Source organism: Bufo gargarizans, chromosome 2 (assembly GCF_014858855.1).
Source record: "Bufo gargarizans isolate SCDJY-AF-19 chromosome 2, ASM1485885v1, whole genome shotgun sequence".
NCBI classification, from domain to species: domain Eukaryota; kingdom Metazoa; phylum Chordata; class Amphibia; order Anura; family Bufonidae; genus Bufo; species Bufo gargarizans.
This window is the reverse complement of record NC_058081.1, coordinates 570,349,814-570,370,766: the sequence shown is the minus strand read 5'-3', so window position 1 is coordinate 570,370,766 and position 20,953 is coordinate 570,349,814. Positions and strand designations below refer to the sequence as shown.

At 46.7% G+C, this 20,953-nt stretch overlaps 1 protein-coding gene across 2 annotated transcripts in view; it reads left to right on the top strand.

Moving 5' to 3' along the window:
* Positions 1 to 20,953, top strand: part of PPP6R1 (protein phosphatase 6 regulatory subunit 1) — a 104,840-nt gene that overhangs the window by 11,076 nt on the left and 72,811 nt on the right. For both annotated transcript variants that reach the window (XM_044281720.1, XM_044281719.1), the window contains exons 2-4: positions 8,946 to 9,178; positions 10,527 to 10,713; positions 20,432 to 20,569. In XM_044281720.1, the coding sequence (XP_044137655.1) occupies positions 8,952 to 9,178; positions 10,527 to 10,713; positions 20,432 to 20,569 (552 nt within the window). In that variant the 5' untranslated portion in view covers positions 8,946 to 8,951. The remainder of the gene's footprint in view (positions 1 to 8,945; positions 9,179 to 10,526; positions 10,714 to 20,431; positions 20,570 to 20,953) is intronic.

The following is a 20,953-nucleotide window of genomic DNA, read 5'->3' as shown; positions in this document are numbered from 1 at the left end:
ACTGGCGCGTGATCAGATATAACCATGTCTCCTGGACACACACAAGTAATCCAGCCTAGACCATGAAGCATAGGAGTGTGAGTAGTGTGTATACTCCCTAACTTCTGGGTTAATAAGACGCCACGCATCTTGAAGGTCTAGAGTTTGGAGAAGACTAGAGGTGTTAATTGGTCCCTTCCCCTGCATCAGTATGCGCTACTGTATTTAAATCTCCGGCCAGGATGTTGAGCGGAGTGCTATCTGCTGAAACAAGCTTGATTAGATTCAGCAAAAATACTGTATTGGGGGTATTGGGACCATATGTTATATATGCTCATTGTTCCCATAGGTATTTTCCATCTCCCATCTGTGTCAGCTTGTTGGTGTATAACTTAGAGGGAGATTGGTACGTACCAGGGTTACATCCTACTGCTCCTGACTAGGGTTGTTTCGGGTATCAAACTTTCGATACCTAATCTATACTTTTAGCCCGGTATCGTATCGATACCGGGATTTGTCTTTTATCAATACTAGGCTGTACTACTGCTATGCCCAGTATCAGAGAACATGGATCTCGCTGCTCTCAGCAGCACAGGGAAGAAGGAAGTAGTCTCTCCCTCCCCCTGTGCTGCTGCCGCTGCCTCCAATGAGGGCGAGGAGGAGGGGAGGGGCTGTGGCCAATGCGCCACCAATCATAACTAACGTTTAATACATTACAAATACAAGCGGCAGAAACACATTGCCGGCACCTGCCTCTGACAGGGCGCTGCGATCCGCTTCAGTTAACCCCTCAGGTGCAGCACCTGAGGGGTTAGGCTAGTTTCACACTAGCGTTCGTCGGTCCACTCGTGAGCTCCGTTTGAAGGAGCTCACGAGCGGACCCGAACGCCTCCGTCCAGCCCTGATGCAGTCTGAATGGAGCGGATCCGCTCAGACTGCATCAGTCTGGCGGCGTTCAGCCTCCGCTCCGCTCGCCTCCGCACGGACAGGCGGACAGCTGAACGCTGCTTGCAGCGTTCAGCTGTCCGCCTGGCCGTGCGGAGGCGAGCCGATCCGTTCAGACTTACAATGTAAGTCAATGGGAACGGATCCGCTTGAAGATGACACCATATGGCTCAATCTTCAAGCGGATCCGTCCCCCATTGACTTTACCTTGAAAGTCTGAACGGATCCGCTCAGGCATCTTGCGCACTTAGAAAATTTTCTAAGTTATTAATGCAGACGGATCCGTACTGAACGGAGCCTCCGTCTGCATTAATATGATCGGATCCGTTCAGAACGGATCCGATCAAGCGCTAGTGTGAAAGTAGCCTTAATTGCCGCGGATCGCAGCGCCCTTGGTGGCAGTGGCCACAGAGTCCCCTTACCTCCTCTTATTGGTGGCAGCTTCAGGAAGCTACTGAAGCCTTGGCTGCCATGGTAATCTCCCTGCTGTTGTGTGTACTATGTACAGGGCAGTAGGGAGAGTGTGAAGTCCTGTTCACCCTAATAGAGCTGCGCGATTTGCCATTTCTTTTATTTATTATTTTAGTCACCTTGTCCCCCCCCAAAAAATAGGATAGGACTGTTCGATTATGGGCTGAACATTCCATAAAATGCGGAATGCACGCGACCACCGCCTGTAAAGTGCAGGTGTTTGCAAACCCTAAAAATGTATAACATGAACCTGTAACTGTATAACGCAAACATGGCTTAGGTGTCACCTGCTATGTCTCTGGTGCCTGGCTCCGGTTTTTAAATAAAGCGTCTATGCAGCCCATCATTTTCCAGGGTCTTAGCACTTCTTCTGGTAGCGGTGGCTGCTCCAGCCATTTTATCAAAAAGGTTATGTTTTGTCTGTATTTCATGAAGCTGGATTTTTGTTGTTTCTGCGTTGTTCTTTCGGCTGAGGAAAGAAAGCCCCTGGCGTCGTTAGTGGCAGATTATGTTTTCCACATGTACCCTAAGAGTGTGGCGGGGAATGGCCGTCCTTGTCGACATCCAAGTCGACATCCAACATGGCAGCCTTGGCATCATAAAAGTTGTGGAGGAGCCGTCTTTATAGAATACCTTTCGGAGGGCAGACTACATTAATGCAAACCCCACCTTCCTGTTGTATAGCTCTGAACGCACGGTAGAAAAGGCCCTTCGGCGTTTTAACACCTCTGCCGAGAAATCATTAAAGAGTAATATTTTGTGACCTCTGACCATGGTGTCTGTTCGTTTCTTCTTGTAAGATCTCAAAATGTCTGCATAATTGAGATATTTTACTATCACTTGCCTGGGCCTCTGGCTCGGCGCGCTCTTTTCATTTTTCTTCTGTTGGTGGTCTCTTGAGGGTCTGAGGTCAGGTTCCACTCGGTGTGCTCTTTCCACCTTACATATCATTTGCAGGCCTAGCACTTCAGGGATCTCTTTTTCACATATTAAAGTATGCTCATGGAGTGGTATAGATTCTGGGAGTCCTAGTATTTGTAGTTTACTTCTCCTTGATCGATTTTTTTTTTTTCAAGGTCATCTATCTTTTCTTCTAAGCGTTTGATCTCTCGTTCAGCTATCGTCAGAGCCAGACGAGATGGTTCCAACTCCCGGGCGTTACACTGAGACTCCAGGGCCTCCAGGTGCTGCCAATTTTGAGTTACCTCGGCCTTCAGTTGTTGGAATGACTGCGTCACTGTGGAAGACGGCCATGATCAATCTGGGGGCCATCTTTGTAGCCATCTTCTTCGGGCAGTTGTTGTGTGCTCATTTCGCTCGAGTCAGTTGCGTCCCCCTCCCCCCCCCCCCCCCCCAACTGCCAAACACGGTAAAAACTGCCCATGCGCCTCAATATTGTCACATAGCCAGTAAAAAAAAAAAGGGTGCAAGTCCCTTAATAAATGACCCCCAGCATGTCTTGGGTTATGATATCTTTAGGATTAGTAAATCTGGGCCAACATTTTTTTTTCTTTTTTTAATGTATGTTGACTTTTTAGTGCCCTGGTCATGAAAATAAACTGGTTCCTGGTAGGGGTGGGCGATATGGCCTAAAATCTATATTGCTATATAATTTTAAGCATGTGCGATATATATTGCGATATATTGTTTTCTATATTGGGGGGGGTGTTTAAACTTTTTTTTTTTTTCTTTCTTTTTTTTCTTTTTATTTAATAACTATTAGCCTCCTTAAGGGCTAGAACCCTTGTCATATTCACCCTAAGAGAACTCTATTAGGGTGAATAGGACTTTACACTCTCCCTGCTGCCCTGTGCTTTGTGCACACAACAGCAGGGAGCTGACCATGTGCCCCCCCCCCCCCCCCCCGCCTCTGATCTGCCCCCCCCCCCCCCGGCCTCTGATCTGCCCCCCCCCCCCCCGGCCTCTGATCTGCCCCCCCCCAGCCTCTGATCTGCCCCCCCCCCCCGGCCTCTGATCTGCCCCCCCCCCCCGGCCTCTGATCTGCCCCCCCCCCCCGGCCTCTGATCTGCCCCCCCCCCTGGCCTCTGATCTGCCCCCCCCCCCCTGGCCTCTGATCTGCCCCCCCCCCCCCCGGCCTCTGATCTGCCTCCCCCCCGGCCTCTGATCTGCCTCCCCCCCGGCCTCTGATCTGCCTCCCCCCGGCCTCTGATCTGCCTCCCCCCCGGCCTCTGATCTGCCTCCCCCCCGGCCTCTGATCTGCCTCCCCCCCGGCCTCTGATCTGCCTCCCCCCCGGCCTCTGATCTGCCTCCCCCCCGGCCTCTGATCTGCCTCCCCCCCCCCCGGCCTCTGATCTGCCTCCCCCCCCCCCCCCCCCCCGGCCTCTGATCTGCCTCCCCCCCCTCCCCCGGCCTCTGATCTGCCCCTCCCCTCCCCCGGCCTCTGATCTGCCCCTCCCCTCCCCCGGCCTCTGATCTGCCCCTCCCCTCCCCCGGCCTCTGATCTGCCCCTCCCCTCCCCCAGCCTCTGATCTGCCCCTCCCAGCCTCTACAGCGCTGCACTGGATCTTGACACATCGTCAGGTCATAGTGCACATAAGCGCTAACTTTGACCCGACGCAGTGTGACGTCAGGATCCAGTGCAGCGTGCGGAGAAGAGGAAGGAGCTGTGGAGCGGTAAGTATTTTATTTCACTGGCGCTGGGGACATGGCACTGAAGGGGGACAGCCGGCAATGGATGAGGGACTTGACTGATGGTAGTGGGGGACATGGAGGGGCTGATCTGATGGCACTGGGATAGTGGGGGACATGGAGGGCCTGATTTGATGGCACTGGGGGTGGCAAGGAGGGCCTGATCTGATGGCACTGGGGGTGGCCAGGAGGGCATGATCCGATTGTACTGTGGGGGGGGGGGGCATGGAGGGCCTGATCTGATGGCACGGGGGGGGGGCATAGAGGGCCTGATCTGATGGCACGGGGGGGGGCATAGAGGGCCTGATCTGATGGCACGGGGGGGGGGGGGGGAAATGGAGGGCCTGATCTGATGGCATGGGGGGGGGGGCATGGAGGGCCTGATCTGATGGCAAGGAGGGCCTGATCTGATGGCACTGGGGGTGGCCAGGAGGGCATGATCCGATTGTACTGTGGGGGGGGGGCATGGAGGGCCTGATCTGATGGCACGGGGGGGGGGGGGCATGGAGGGCCTGATCTGATGGCACGGGGGGGGGGGGGGGGTCATGGAGGGCCTGATCTGATGGCACGGGGGGGGGGGGGGTCATGGAGGGCCTGATCTGATGGCAGACTGGGGGAGTGGGGGACATGGAGGGCCTGATCTGATGGCAGACTGGGGGAGTGGGGGACATGGAGGGCCTGATCTGATGGCAGACTGGGAGACATGGCAATAGATGGCATGGAGGGGCTGATGCACTTGGGCTGAGCGCATGGGGGGAGCGAAGAGTGTTGGGGACTGATGGCAGAGGATCTGATAAGTTTTTATAAAGGAAAACAGTCTATTAATTCATTTTTTCTTATTAGATTACTCGATTAATTGTAAAATAAATAATCAATAGCATACTCGACTACTGAAATAATCGTTTACTGCAGCCCTAGTCTGCTCTCTGCTCGTGTGGTATCTGATGTGTTTTGACCAGATGCTATCTGTTGGCTCATAATCTGAATTCTTCTTCTTAATGCTATCCCTTAAGTCGTTGCATGTATATGTTACTTGGACGTCATTAATATTTAGTTCCCCATCTATGGACAGGAACGTAGACCTGTCTTCCTTTAGCTGCTGTAACTGCCTGTAATATTCTGGTTGTTTCCACTAGCTTTTGGAACGACAGTTTTGGGCTTCAGGACAATTTTTTTTTCTTCTTTTAATTTTAGGAGCTCTTTGCATTTTTACAATAGGTCGAACATTTGGGGCTTAACTTAACACCCCGGTTATCAGATGACAGAGAGGTGTCACCTTCCCTGTTAAGCGGGATGCCGATAGATGGCCCCCAACATGTCATATTGATTGCCAATCAAAATAATTGTTTGCTTATGGTTAAAAAAATATGTCGTACTGAGATCTACATGTGGCCTGTCTCTAAATGCAAGTAGTACACAGGTAGTTTGTAGGAGATGCCAAAGATGACCCTGGGCTATATCTCCAAACTAGGAATATATGACTTGATCAAAGGGTGGTCCCCCCCCCTTCCTGTCCACTCTCTGAATACCCTGATCAGCTTTCAGCAGTGCACACAAAGGGTTACATAAGAGACCGGTTATTTCTGACAGGAGAAAAGTCCTCCTTACAGATCTTTCTCCCATCTAATCTCCCTGGATCTCAGCGAGAAGTGACATAATGAAATGCAAAACGATCACCACAGATGCTCAAAATAAAGGATACTCCCCCCCCCCCCCCCCCCCCTCCCTGTTCTTCTGATGGATCAGAAGAACGGAAACCCAAATGGTAATGTGGCCTAACACGTGTGATTCCAGTGTGGCAGTCGGCACTTGGCGTTTTGCGGGAAGAATTTGCCTGGCATCCTTCAGACCCAGATTCCTCTGTCAGATTCATTAGTCCTGATTCCTCTTCTCCAGAGCCTTTCAGCCATCGCATAGCTGTGTGCCTGATTCAATGTCAGTGGTGTTTCTAGTAGGAGGTGTGAGCAGTGCATGTGCTGTGGCCACCTACTGCACAAGGCTCTCTGTCTGCTATTAGCGGTCACATTTCCATTTGGCAGACTGGGTAACACCACAGAGGATTTAGGTGAAAGCAGTTGCCCATTAATTGTACCTAAATCTCAGCTATGTCCTACCTTGGTTTATATTTGGTAGAATAACCTGCTAAATGCTTACCTTAGCCTGCCTGAGTTGTCTGATAGGCCAGGGTCTAACTATTGGGCTCCCGCTGATCATGACAGTGGGGGCCCATGCCCCCCATAGAGCAGCAGTCCGCCATGCATGCTGCCACTCCATTCAGCTCTGGTGCTGCAGGAGATAGCCGGACGCTTGTACTTGTGGAGCGCATGGGGACCCATTCTCTTGATGGTGGGGGGCCCAGCAGTTGGTCCCCCCACTGATCAGACGCTTTTATCCTGTGGATAGGGCATAAGTTGTTGTACTGTAGTCACAATACAACTTGTAATCGGAGCATTGCATGAGCTCAATTGTTTCTGTTGCGCGCACGCGGCACGCTCCCCAGCCAGAAAAGGAGACTTGGCCCCTCTGAACTAGATGGCTCCCGTAGCCACATGCCTTTTTACAGTGGATGAAATGGGAATAAACCCCATTCACAGCATGAGAGTGGTATTAGAAGTGAGCCTGCCAGTGTTTTTCTTGGGTCTTATACACTGTGCCATAGGGCATCCTAGGTGTTGGCAGGTGGAACAATTCACAGCTTTTGGCTTATTTATTAATATTGGTTTGTGGGTGTTTTCTATGCCAGTATGTCCTCATATTACCCTGTGCAGTTTCCTACTTGTTAATGCATCTTCATATTGGCACTTGCTCTTTTCTGCTTCCGATACAAATGATGTTAACCGTTTGCTGGTAGCTGAAGAATCCTTAGTTAAAAGTTCCAACAATTTCAGTCACACCAGCAGTACTCACCTGAAATGTTATACACAGGCTGAATGCACAGTGCGTTCAAACCTTACCTTTTGCAGATATTCCGGGAAAACTACTCCATGTAGTAATCCTATAGTTTAGAAGTAAATGGTCTGCTATGCATGTTGAAATCATAACTTGCATAAACTTTTTTTTATTTTTCTCCCTCATTTAACCTCTAATAAAAGGCTATACTATAATAAATGACCATGTAATAACAATAAAAGACCTTAGGGCACTTTCACACTAGCATTTTTCTTTTCCGGCATAGAGTTCCGTCACAGGGGCTCAATACCGGAAGAAAACTGACCGGTTTTATCCTAATGCATCCTGAATGGAGAGCAATCCGTTCAGATGCATCAGTTCAGTCCCTCTTCCATTTTTTGGACAGAGAAAATACCAAGCATGCTGCACTTTTATCTCCGGCCAAAAATACTGAACGCTTGCCGGAATGCCGCATCCGGCATTAATTTCTATTGAAATGCATTAGTGCCGGATCCGGCATTAAGTGTGTCGGCACGCGCAGACCTTTAAAAATGCAAAAAAAAAAATTCATACCAGATCTGTTTTTCCAGATGACACCGAAGAGACGGATCCGGTATTGCAATGCATTTGTCAGACGGATCTGAATCTGCATGCCGTCTGACAAATGGCATCAGTTTGCGTCCAGATTGCTGGATCTGGCAGGCAGTTTCAGCGACTGTCGCAAGTGTGAAAGTATCCTTCCTATATTGGGAATAGTGTTTTGTTTTTTTGCTTAGAAAAAACAGCAATATTTATTACATTTTTAAGCCTAAACACTTTATTCTCAATATGATAAGAATATAGATATAGGATTCAAACCTGGGATCTCTACATGCAAAACAAGGCACTTATCGCCAAGCTATAGCATTGCCACATACAGATGTTTTTCTATGCTTATAAGCTAACACATATTACTGGTGTCTTTATAATCATATACTGTGCTTGTGAATGAAGCAGTAATACAGTATGTATATTGCTAAAACGGAGAGCTCCCAAGATTCAGCCCCAACCCTGGTGCTCAAACTTCTCATTTGCATCTCGATAAAAGCACAGATATCTCTGCAGCAAGACGAGTCCTACCAGCCAGTATGTCTAGTTTTATAGGGTTGATCCTGATGACGGAGCTGCTTTAAATCTTTGTCCTCTGTTAGTCTGCCTGGAAATGTATGAATAAATTGGAAAATTTGGTGTTACAATTCAGTTTGAAAGGGATGTGTCCCCACATAGTCTGACACAGGACAAGACCCTATCAACAAGCGGAATGGTAAAGGCCTCTTTACCTGGGCAGCCACAGCTGGCAATGATCGGGATTGAGCCTTTGGTTCCCGATATTTGCCAGCTCATCAGAGGATCTGAGAGCGCCATTTACATGCTGCAATCATCTCTTCTGTATGGGAAAGCGTGATCACTGCTGCATGGATTACTGTGATTAGGCATCCCACTAGAGATTCATTGTTTCCGCGCAGCAGATCCCTGTTCACACAGTACAATCTGGTTCCCAGAAAAAGTGATTTCGACAACCCCATCAGCGACGCTTTCACCTGATCATTGGGGGATTGGCAGCAGAGTTCTCAGACCCTAATACAGATGTGTCAGGAGAGATGATGGTTCCTCTTTAGCTTAGTGACTGCAGTTGTCTTCCTATTGAGATGAGTACATGTATATATCATATTATGTCATGCTAAAGGAGAAGTCCTAATGAAGATTGAAACCTATCGGGCTGTGTCTATGCACTTACAAAGCAGCCCCTGTCTTGTAGGCAAAATGTTTGGGGCTCTGTTATTCCACTGACCTCTTCATAAGTAGGTCGATCTCTTGTGTTTGATCCATGTGCTGTCTGTAGGTGCTTGTCTTTTCAGTGCTTCATTCCATTTTTGCAGAAGTTTTGGTGCCTTCAGTTGCTTCTGCATTTCTTGGTCCTCTCAGGTATATGATACTGGCTGAGCATTACAATAAGATGTGTTCTTTTGCAGTGAGACATGTTTTGGAAGTTTGACCTGCACACGAGTTCGCACGTGGACACGCTGCTGGAGAGAGAGAACATTACTCTCTTTGAACTGCTGGATGAGGAAGATGTGCTCCAAGAGTGCAAAGTGGTCAATCGCAAGCTGGTGGAATTCCTGGTCCAGCCGCAGCACATGGAGGAACTGGTCACCTGCATCACCCTGGAGCCGTCCGGTGATGTGGATGAGAAGCTGCGCTATAAGTAAGCATGGCTTATCTCATTTAGATGTATTTTTCCACACAGCACGTTTTGTATCATTTAGTATTGTTTGGGTGAGATTGGGTTGTAGCAGTAGGACATGCAGGTTTACTCTCCATACACTACATCCAGACCTATTTGTCCCATCTTGGCTTTTCATGGCTGAGGAGGAAATAACTGCAGTAAGCGCTGGCCTGGGGAGGCAGCGCTACAGAAACGGCCAAGCAGACAGAACTTCGTAATTTCCATACCTCCCATACCAGTGAATGGGAGCTACGCTGTTTCTGTTACTCGGGATGGCTGCTTGGATGTTTCCACAAGTCCATCTATCCCCAGCAAGACCTTACTGACCTTACAGCGCTCTTTCTCTCTATCTAGAATTTTTTTATTTTTTTTTCATGACTAGGTTTTTGGGGGGGAGGGGGGGGGGGCTGGGGTTGTTTAAGGTATCATTTAAGGAAAATCTATGGTACGGTTTACAACATACCTTCCCTACTGAAGCTCCCCGCATACGGTCCTATGCATTGGTTCCCGCATCTCAATCTTCCGGTCCGAGGTTTTTCTTTCTACCTGGCATGGGCATGGTCACCTGATCTGCATCTGCCTCTGGACGAATTGCTGCTGAGGCCAGCGGTTGGCTGAAGGGGTACAGGTCGCCATGCCCATGCTGTTGAGGAAGAAAACAAACCCCAGACTGGAAGATAGATAGTCAGAACTGAACCAAAGTTCGGTTTCGAGTTTTAACATGGTTTTCCACTTTAAAAATCAACTACCGAAGTTATTCAACAAAGTATACTGCGATTTCGTGAATAACTAACTTCGGCTCATCAGAGCCTATACATTCTAATGCTGTACGGAGACGAATCCCCGTACAGTAGTATTCCAAAGTTTTGAACGAAGCGACTTCGGATGAAGCATCCGAAGCTTGCTTCTCTCAACTCTAATGGCAGGGCAGGCAGGCTGTTGGCACCTTTGAGAAATTATGGATTCTCAGACACCCCCTTTAAGAAGCCAGTTTGATTCAGCTGCAGCATGTAGGCCCAAATCCAGTGTTTGTCGGATATCCTTGTAGCACAGATCTTTAGACACTGGTGCTCCGCATAGAGCAGGGATGTCAAACTCGTGGCCCTCCAGCTGTTGCAAAACTACAACTCCCATCATGCCTGGGCATACTACAGCTATCAGGGAATGATGGGAGTTGTAGTTTTGCAACATCTGGAGGGCCATGAGTTTGACATCCATGGCATAGAGTAACACAAGCATATGGTCCTCTTCCATCCTGCTGATAGTAAATTACATAGTTTCAGCACTACGGGTTTGTGATTTGCTTTTTTTTTTCTTTTTCTAATAGGTATCCCAGTGTATCATGTGAGATACTTACAGCAGATGTAACACAAATCAATGATGCCTTAGGAGAAGATGAGTCTTTACTGAAGCGTCTGTATAGCTTCTTACAAAATGAAGACGACTTGAATCCCTTGCTAGCCAGCTTCTTCAGCAAAGTTATGGGAATCCTCATTAACCGCAAGACAGAGCAGGTAACTTTAGACATGACATAGGTGTGAAAAGGAGTGCAGAAAGGAAATGGGGAGATTTCTCAACACTGGTGGAGAGCAAAACTGCCTTAGGTGCCCATAGCAACCAATCAGATTCATCCTTTCATTTTCCTAAGGAGCTCTGAAAAATAAAAGGTAGAATCTGATTGGTTGCTATGGGCAAATATTTATTTTATGCACTTATATAGCGCTACTCTATTCCTCAGCGCTTTACAGACATTAGCATCACATTGTCCCTAATGGGACTCGCAATCTAAGGTCACTATCAGTATGTCTTTGGAGTGTGGGAGGAAACCTACGCAAATACGGGGAGAACATGCAAACTCCATGCAGATGTTGTCCTTGGTCGGATTCGAACCTAGGAACCCAGCGCTGCAAGGCACCAGTGCCAACCACTGAGCCACCATGTCTTTAAGCCAGTCCTGATAAATGACCCCCTTTGTGTTCAGCTATGTTACTACCAATGACTAAAAATGAAACCTTTGTGAATTAGATTTCAGAGATGAAGCTGTATGTGTTAGGTAAGGTCATCCTCTAATAATTGATGGACAAACAGAAAAGCTGTGGCCTGCTTAGACTGTGTTCACACACAGCAGATTTGCCACAGAAATGTCTGCTACTATCACATTTATTTTACTGTGACTTGCAGAAGTCAATGCACATGCAGCAAATACAGCCCTATTCTGAATAAACCGATTTTCAGTTGCTGAAATTTCAGCAAAAAATCTTGCCGCGTGTTAACATACATTTAGGATATGTTGACCTGTAGAATATATGGTTAGGATTTTCTGTCTGGATTTGCAGGTGGAATATCCGCAGTACAATATAACATTGGAGCATCTTTTCTTCAAACTTTGCAGTGTGCCATTCCTCTGTTAGGCTGCTTTCACACTAGCGTTCGGGTTTCCGTTCGTGAGCTCCGTTTGAAGGAGCTCACGAGCGGACCCGAACGCAGCCGTCCAGCCCTGATGCAGTCTGAATGGAGGCGGATCCGCTCAGACTGCATCAGTCTGGCGGCGTTCAGCCTCCGCTCCGCTCGCCTCCGCACGGACAGGCGGACAGCTGAACGCTGCTTGCAGCGTTCGGGTGTCCGCCTGGCCGTGCGGAGGCGTGCGGATCCGTCCAGACTTACAATGTAAGTCAATGGGGACGGATCCGTTTGAAGATGCCACAATGTGGCTCAATCTTCAAGCGGATCCGTCCCCCATTGACTTTACATTGAAAGTCTGGACGGATCCGTCCCAGGCTATTTTCACACTTAGCTTTTTTTAGCTAATATAATGCAGACGGATCCGTTCTGAACGGAGCCTCCGTCTGCATTATTATGGGCGGATCCGTTCAGAACGGATCCGCCCGAACGCTAGTGTGAAAGTAGCCTAACTCCTTCTGGAAATGTATGATTAAACTGGCAACTGCATGTTAGGATTCCCCTTTCTAATGGGATGTGTCTCCGCACTGACAGAACAGTGCCAGCCTTTTAAGGGGAGCACACAGTTGTCAGTTTATTCATAAGTTTCTCGGAGGCATACCAGAGGAACCACTGGCTGTAAAGTTCTAGTGAAAAATAATTAAATAAGGAGATTACAAGGGCGCTGACAGGCCCTCCTTAACTACAGGTATGGGAATTGTTGATTACTTGTGCATAATGAACTTGCAGCATTGCTGGATCAGCCATTTTAAAAGCATTTAGGTGCTTGGTACAGCAAGTAAATGTGACATATTACAGATTTCCCTAACGCCTCCACATCGGCACTGATAGGGGCTTGATCCTGCCTCCCAGGGACAGGAAACAGCGGAATCCCAAATAAAAAGACACCTCTTGCTTCCTACTCCAGTTGTTGTTTCCTGTCCCTCAGGACGGGTGGAAGCCTTGCCAGTGCGCTTGTTGGAAGTTGGACGCTCAGCCTAGGATTCTTCCCGTTCTTGGGAGGGCTGAGCAGGGGACAGAGGCTCCAGGTGGAGCGTGGGCTCTCCTTCTCTGTCCCTAGGTGTAAGTCCCGCGCTGGGCATCCCGGGCTGTTCCTTTCCCTGTGTAGAGGGGATCGACGCCATGCGACGCTTTGCAGGTGAAATCCTCTGTGGGCAGGAGGATTCCGTAACACTGCATTGCTCTGTCCTCTGACAGTACTGGTCGCGCTTCTGGCGGTGGCTGACGTCATCGCGCAGACCAGCCGGCCGGGGGCTTGGCCAGGAGGAAGCGCAGCTTGCTCGGAGTCAGCGTGAAGGGCGGAGCCAATGTAAGCAGGATGCTGAGTTTTAACATGGCTCTGCGATTCCAGAAATTTGACGATTGCTGGAGAATAACCAGGATGTCCTTCGTTGATGCTGACGCCCCCGCATATCGGCTGATCCCTACAAGGCCCTCAGCCCGGTAAGAGACCTCCTCCTTTTAAGTTATGGGGTTGTCAGATGGATTTTTTTTTTTTTCCTATCTAGATTCCCAAAAGCACCACCTGGGTGCGAGTGATGGTACTCCCTTTGGGTCTAATTTTCCTAATGTATGTACTGAGGAGCCTATGGGGCGAAGCTTCCATCTGTGGGATTATGACTGAACACCTCTAAGTCAGAATCCCCCTAAACGTGACGATAGTTGTTGCAGTAGTATTCCTGCTCAGGTTCAGACATTTGGTGTATGTGCTTGTAAAAAGTCGCTATGTCCACTCTGCACTAAAAGGGTGGTAGCGGAAGAGTCGCCATCATTTATGGAAAACCTTAGAACCCTTATTTGGTATGGCTCCCACCTCTCCCCATCATTCTACTTCAAAATCGGTGGATCTGTCCCCGGATATAATCAATTTTGACGAAGGAAAACTTTTTTCTGTGGACTCTGATTTCTCTGACGGCTCTGGTCATCCCTTATTATCCCCGGAGGATACAGATTTTCTGTTAAAAACTATACTGATGTTTCAAGGATTGGGGGAAAATTAAAAACGAGTATTCCCTATTCATGATAATATAAGGGACATTATACAAAGGGAGTGGAAAGACCCTGAAAAAACCCCCCCGTTATTTTAAAAGCCTTCAAACATAAATATCCATTTGCAGATTCAGAATGTGAAGCGGGGGGAAAAAACAAAAGAAAGGATACCCCGGTAGCCAGAATGGAAAAAAAAAAAAAAAGTACTCTCTCCCCCTTGAAGACATGGGGTTTCTAAAGGACCCCATGGACAAATAATGTGAAGGGCTCCTTAAAATATCTTGGGAGACGCGATTGGCTATGTTTAGACCTACTGTTGCTGCCACCTGCACATCTAGGTCTGTTTCCGTGTGAATTAACTAGATGGAAAATGACTGAGCAGCCGGTACCCCCTGGGAAGAAATTATATCCTCTCTCCTGGGGTTAAAACACGGATGCCTCAGCAGGTTTGGTGAGGCTCTCGGCCAGGTCTACAGCTCTATCAAACGCTACGTGTAGAGACATATGGTTAAGGTCCTTGTTGGGTGATGCTGGCTCAAGGAGTTGCCTCTGTGCTATTCCTTGTGAGGGGGATAGACTTTTTGGGTCTGCATTGGACCATATTTTACAAAAAGCATCGGAGAGGAAAAATTTTTGTTCCCAAGCTAGGTTCCATCAGACCCAAAACAAAAAGGAATCTTCAGGTAGATGGCAATCCTCTAGATGCCAGGGGAGGGGATTTTTTATATCCCGATTCCTCTTCCAAGAAGTCCCAATGATGCCAAAAGTCCGGTAAGGGGGCAGGCTTTCAAAGTTTGGCCATGCTTGGGATTCTATAGGAGTTCCCCCTGGGTCTTAAAGGGGTTGTTCTGGTTCAGAGCTGAACACGGACATACCCTTATTTTCACCCAGGCAGCCCCCCCCCCGAGGCTAGCATCGGAGCATCTCATGCTCCGATGCGCTCCCTTGCCCTGGCTCTTTTGTTTATCATAACACACTGCCGGGCGGAAACTTCAGTGTGTGTACGGTGACGTCACCGGCTCTGATTGGCGGGCTTTAGTGCTGCCCTAGCCGTTTTACTGGTCACCGGGCTTCCTGTCAGCCCCATGAAGACCCCGGTATGTCACCGGAACTCCTGTCCGGTTTGTTCAGATCTAGGCAAACAGAAAGCTCTAGAATCAGAAGTCTCTTCCCTTTTAGAAAAAAGCATCATTATAAAGGTTCCGTTAGACCAGCAGGGTCAGGGGGTTTCATCTCCCTTATTCCAAAAAAAACAAAAACAAATGGTAAGTTTAGAAAGATCTTCTTCAATCTGAAGGACCTAAATCGCATTATGTCATAAAAAATAAAAAATTAACCACTACAGGACCGCCGTACGCAGGATTGCGTCCTGGCGGCGGCCCTGTTATTCCTCCTGGACGCGCCGGCGCGTCATCTCGCGAGACGATATATTTCCTGTAAACGCGCACACAGGAACCGGAGGTAAACTAGCTGATCTACAGCCTGCCAGCAGCGATCGTTCGCTGGCAGGCTGTAGATGCAATTTTTTTATTTTTATTTTTTTTAACCCCTAACAGGTATATTAGACGCTGTTTTGATAACAGCGTCTAATATACCTGCTACCTGGTCCTGTGGTGGTCCCTTTTGCTTGGATCGACCACCAGAGGACACAGACAGCTCTGTAATAAGTAGCACCACACTACACTACACCCCCCCTGTCACTTATTAACCCGTTATAAACCCCTGATCACCCCATATAGACTCATTGATCTCCCCCCTGTCATTGATCTCCCTCCTGTCAGGCTCCATTCAGACGTCCGTATGTGTTTTACGGATCCTCGGATCCGCAAAACACATACGGGTGTCTGAATGGAGCCTTACAGGGGGGTGATCAGGGAGTCTATATGGGGTGATCACCCCCCCCTGTAAAGCTCCATTCAGACATTTTTTTGGCACAAGTTAGCGGAAATTGATTTTTTTTCTTTTTTTTTTCTTTTTTTTTTTCTCACAAAGTCTCCCTTTCCGCTAACTTGGGACAAAAAGTTCAATCTTCCATGGACTCAATATGCCCCTCAGCGAATACCTTGGGGTGTCTTCTTTCCGTAATGGGGTCACATGTGGGGTATTTATATTGCCCTGGCATTTTAGGGGCCCTAAAGCGTGAGAAGAAGTCTGGAATATAAATGTCTAAAAAATGTTACGCATTTGGATTTCCAATTTTTTTTTATACAAAGTTGTCATTTGACAGAGATATTTATCTCACCCAGCATGGGCATGTGGAAAAAGACACCCCAAAACACATTGCCCGACTTCTCCTGAGTACGGCGATACCACATGTGTGGCACTTTCTTGCAGCCTAGGTGGGCAAAGGGGCCCACATTCCAAAGAGCACCTTTAGGATTTCACAGGGCATTTTTTACACATTTGGATTTCAAACAACTTCTCGCGCATTAGGGACCCTAAAATGCCAGGGCAGTATAACTACCCCACAAGTGACCCCATTTTGGAAAGAAGACACCCCAAGGTATTTCGTGATGGGCATAGTGAGTTCATGAAAGTTTTTAGTTTTTGTCACAAGTTAGTGGAATATGAGACTTTGTAGGAAAAAAAAATGATCATTTTCCGCTAACTTGTGACAAAAAATAAAAAGTTCTTTGAACTCACTATGCCCATCAGCGAATACCTTAGGGTGTCTACTTTCCGAAATGGGGTCATTTGTGGGGTTTTTCTACTGTCTGGGCATTGTAGAACCTCAGGAAACATGACGGGTGCTCAAAGTCAGAGCTGCTTCAAAAAGCGGAAATTCACATTTTTGTAGTTTGTAAACGCTATAACTTTTACCCAAACCATTATTTTTTTTTTTTTTATCAAAGACATGTAGAACAATAAATTTAGCGAAAAATTTATATATGGATGTTTTTTGTTTTTTTTTTGCAAAATTTTACAACTGAAAGTGAAAAATGTCATTTTTTGTTTTTTGCAAAAAAATCGTTACATTTCGATTTAATAACAAAAAAATGTAAAAATGTCAGCAGCAATGAAATACCACCAAATGAAAGCTCTATTAGTGAGAAGAAAAGGAGGTAAAATTCATTTGGGTGGTAAGTTGCATGACCGAGCAATAAACGGTGAAAGTAGTGTAGTGCAGAATTGTATAAAGTGGTCTGGTCATTAAGGGTGTTTCAGCTAGGGGGGTTGAAGTGGTTAAGATGGAATTAATTAGATCTGAAGTAAATCTCTTTTTTTCAAGACTATTACATGGTAACAGTCAATCTGGTGGATGCCTATTATGATGTTCCTATTCTCAGCGAGAGTCAAAAATCTCAGGTTCGCTGTATACATAAAAGGAGAGCTCAGTCACTTCCAGTACCAGGCTTTACCCTTCGGCCTCTCCAGTGTGCCACATCTTTTCACAAAGATTATGGCAGATGTAATAGGTTACTTTCATATGAACGGAATAATTGTGGTCCCCTATCTGGACAACCTTCTGATCACAGAAGATTCCTATTCTCATCTTCTTGGCCATCTCAGAATTGTGAAACAAACCCTTGCCTCTTTAGGATGGGTCATCAACCAAGAGAAGTTAAAACTAATTCCAAGTCAGCAGAAGTTTTTTCTGAGGGTACTTCTGGACACCCACCATCTATCCTCCTTTTTGCCCCAAGAAAACAGATCAAACTAGTAACCCGGGTAAGAATTTTCTTTTCCAAAAAGGACAGCATTGATGGATGCTTGCTGGGACTTTTATCGTCAACAATATCCTCTGTCAATTAGGCTCAGGCCTACACCAGGATCTTGCAATCTTTCCTTCTTTCATCTTGGGAAAAGACAGAGTTCCTTAGGAAAGAAAATCCCACACAAAAAAAAAAAGTTTTGGGACGGTGGAGAAGCATCTACAATCGGAGCCCATGTTCTGCAAGAAATGGTACAGGGGACATGGAATCTCCAGATGTCTTTAGCATCTTCAAACCTGAGGGAATTGACAGCAGTTTTACAAGCCTTCCTAAGCTAGAAACCATAAATTGTAAAGGGGGGATGAGGAACAAGTCCTTGGCGATCGTCTAAAAGATGATATTCAAACGGGGTGAAGACAACCTAAAGTCCATCTCAGAGTTTTGTTTTTTAAAGGAGAAGAAAATATTTTTGTGGATTTTCTCAGCAGACAATCCCTCAGAGAAATGGTTATTAAATCTAGAAGTATTCAAACAGATCTCAGAGAGATAGGGGCTTCTGATCTGGATCTGTTTGCGTCGAGACAGAACAGGAAGGTAGAAAATTCTATTCCATCTTCCCCAGGAGAATCTAAATCAAATAGATGCTCTCTCGTTAACATGCCCAGAGGTCTTGTCTACGCATTTCCACCATTCTCTCTGATTTCAAGGACATTAATGAAGATAAGGGAAGAAGAGGCACAGGTTATAATGATTGCACCTTATTGGCCAAAGAGGTCCTGGTTTCCCCTGCTTCAAAACCTTTCAGTAAGGGAACCCTGGATTCTGCTTCAGATTCCGGACCTCCTCCATCAGGGTCCTGCGCTTCGTCCCAACTTCCAGCATCTACATTTAAAGGGAGTGTTTCACCTAAACTGACCATTATAGAACACTTACACCATGATCTGCATTATAGTCCCCATATTGGAATGCTACTTGCCGTATAGCTGTCCGTCGCTTATTTTCGCTAAAAAACACTTTTATTCAATATGTTAATTAGGTTATGAAGGTGCCCAGGGGCGGCGTTCATGCGGCCGGTGCCCTGGGCACCGGCCACTTGAACGCCGCCCCTGGGCTCCTTTAGAACCTAATTAGCATATTTAATATGTGTTTTAGCGAAAATAAGCAACGGACAGCTATACGGTAAGTAGCATTCAAATATGGGGACTATCATGCAGATCATGGTGTTAGTGTTCTGTAATGGTCAGTTTAGGTGAGGGATGCTCAACCTGTGGCCCTCCAGCTGTTGCAAAACTACAACTCCCAGCATGCCCAGACAGCCTACAACAGGTCATGGTGGGAGTTGTAGTTTTACAACAGTTGGAGGGCCACAGGTTGAGTATCCCTGGTTTAGGTGACAGACTCCCTTTTAACAGCTTGGAAGTTGAATTGGACGTGTTAAAAAAGAAGGTAAGATATGACTCTTTTATGTTAATTTGCATAAAAGGCGGGAAGTGCAAAAATGCATAATACTTATTGAATTTGTCTGCAAATGAAATTAAGTGTAATTTATATGTTTAGGGTAACACAATGAACATTTAGAAACGCTCAGTGAGGGTAGCATAGTAGAGGTGACAGGTTCCCTTTAAGGCCACAGATTCTTTTAGAAAGTCTGACCATCTCCTTGTTCAGTTTCAGGGGTAGAATAAGTGTCTTGCAGCCTCTAAACCAGGCATCCCCAAACTGCGGCCCTCCAGCTGTTGCAAAACTACAACTCCCAGCATGCCCGAACAGCCTACAGGTATCGGCCTACAGCAGGGCATTGTGGGAGTTGTAGTTTTACAACAGCTGGAGGGCCGCAGTTTGAGGAGACCTGCTCTAAAACTTAAATAGCCCGGTGGATAAAACTTAACCATCATGCTTTGTTATAAACAAAAAGAGGTTTCTCCTCCCTTGGGGTTGAAGGCCCATTCCGCAAGAGCTTTGTCCACCTTGTGGGCTGAAAGGGGGGCCTGCCTCTGTGGATCAGATATGTAAGGCAGCCACATGGTCTATCCCCGTAACCTTCTTTAGGCACTATAAACTTGATGTTATGGCTAACCAGGATCTGGCGTTTTGACGAAAAGTCCTTTCTGCTGTGGTCCCTCCCTAAAAATCTCCTCTTCTCTGAAAATCTCCCATCAGTGCCGGTGTGGAGGCGTTGGAGAAAGATGACGACTCTAATGTGATTTCCCGTAGCCTTCACAACGGCACTGAGGTCCCCCCATATATTTGTTGGTTTGAAATCACATGTATTTATAAATCACATGTATTTATATGATGTGCTTATGTTATAAATTATCTTCGGTTCTCTGTTATTTATTAACTGGAGTAGGAAGGAGGAGGTGTCTTTTTATTTGGTCTTCTGCTGTTTCCTGTCCCTGGGAGTTGGGATCAAGCTCCTATCTGTGCCGTTGTGGAGGCTACAGGAAATCAAATTTCCAGTAAGAGTAATTCTCCTCTTTCATCTGCATTGTAAACCATGCTACTGGGTGTGCATGGCACCTTGTAGTGATCTTGAGATGCAAACAATATTCTATTACAGATCTGCTTGTCGGTCAGCTAACCATTTTTTTAAACTAATTTGGAGTTTTCTCTCATCTCCCATACTTGACTGCTATTTCCTAGTTTGCAATGTGTCTGCTGTCCCATCATGCCTTAGGGCAGTGAGGTGTCACCTGGCATCAGATCATGTGACACTAACAAAGTCCCTTGTCCGTGCCAATGAGTCTTCCTACGTCCTACATTACAAGACTCCACCACAGGACGTAACCTACTGCAACCGAATATCAAAACAGATTTAGAATAAGGCAGTTTTGATAAATGGTGATATATATTAGGGGAAAGTGATATAACAGCGATATCTGTTGGCCGTGATACATTTATATTAGTGGGACAATACCTTTAATCACCAGAGACATGGATCTTGTAAGGAATACTGGGATCTCATGTCGAGAACTGTGAACGCAGCTCTGGACTGTAATACATCATGTAACTAATGTTGTCATTAACTGTATTTTTACACTAGTGCAGTTCAGACTATGTATGACCGCCAGCACCCTGAATGAGGTCCCTGATGTGAATAGAACAGTGATACATATATTTTGTTTTGCAGATTATAGCTTTTCTACATAAGAAGGATGACTTTGTAAACCTGTTGCTGCGACACATAGGCACATCAGCGATTATGGATCTGTTACTGCGGCTCCTGACCTGTGTGGAGCAACCTCAGCTGAGGCAGGATGTATTCAATGTAAGAATGAGCCATAAAATGTAACTGTTTGTAGTACAAGGGCATTTAAGATTTTAATGGCTGTGTCAAACCCTCCAGAGCTAGAGCCGTCCTGTACCGTGGCACTGCATACTGACTAATAGTGGTAACGTCCCTAACATTCATTGATCCTAATAACATTTCCACCTTGGATTAACACTAGGTAAGCAGTCAGCAAAGGTGAACTCTGGCCACTTTGTACTCCACCGCCATTACCTCATCTCCTGCAGCTCCACTGTTCAGAAAGCTGGGAATACACATTACACAACTACTGAAGGATAAAGGGAACCTGTCACCATGAAAATGCAAAGTAAGGCCTCATGCACACGACTGTGCTGTTTTTTGCAGTCCGCAAACCGCGGATCC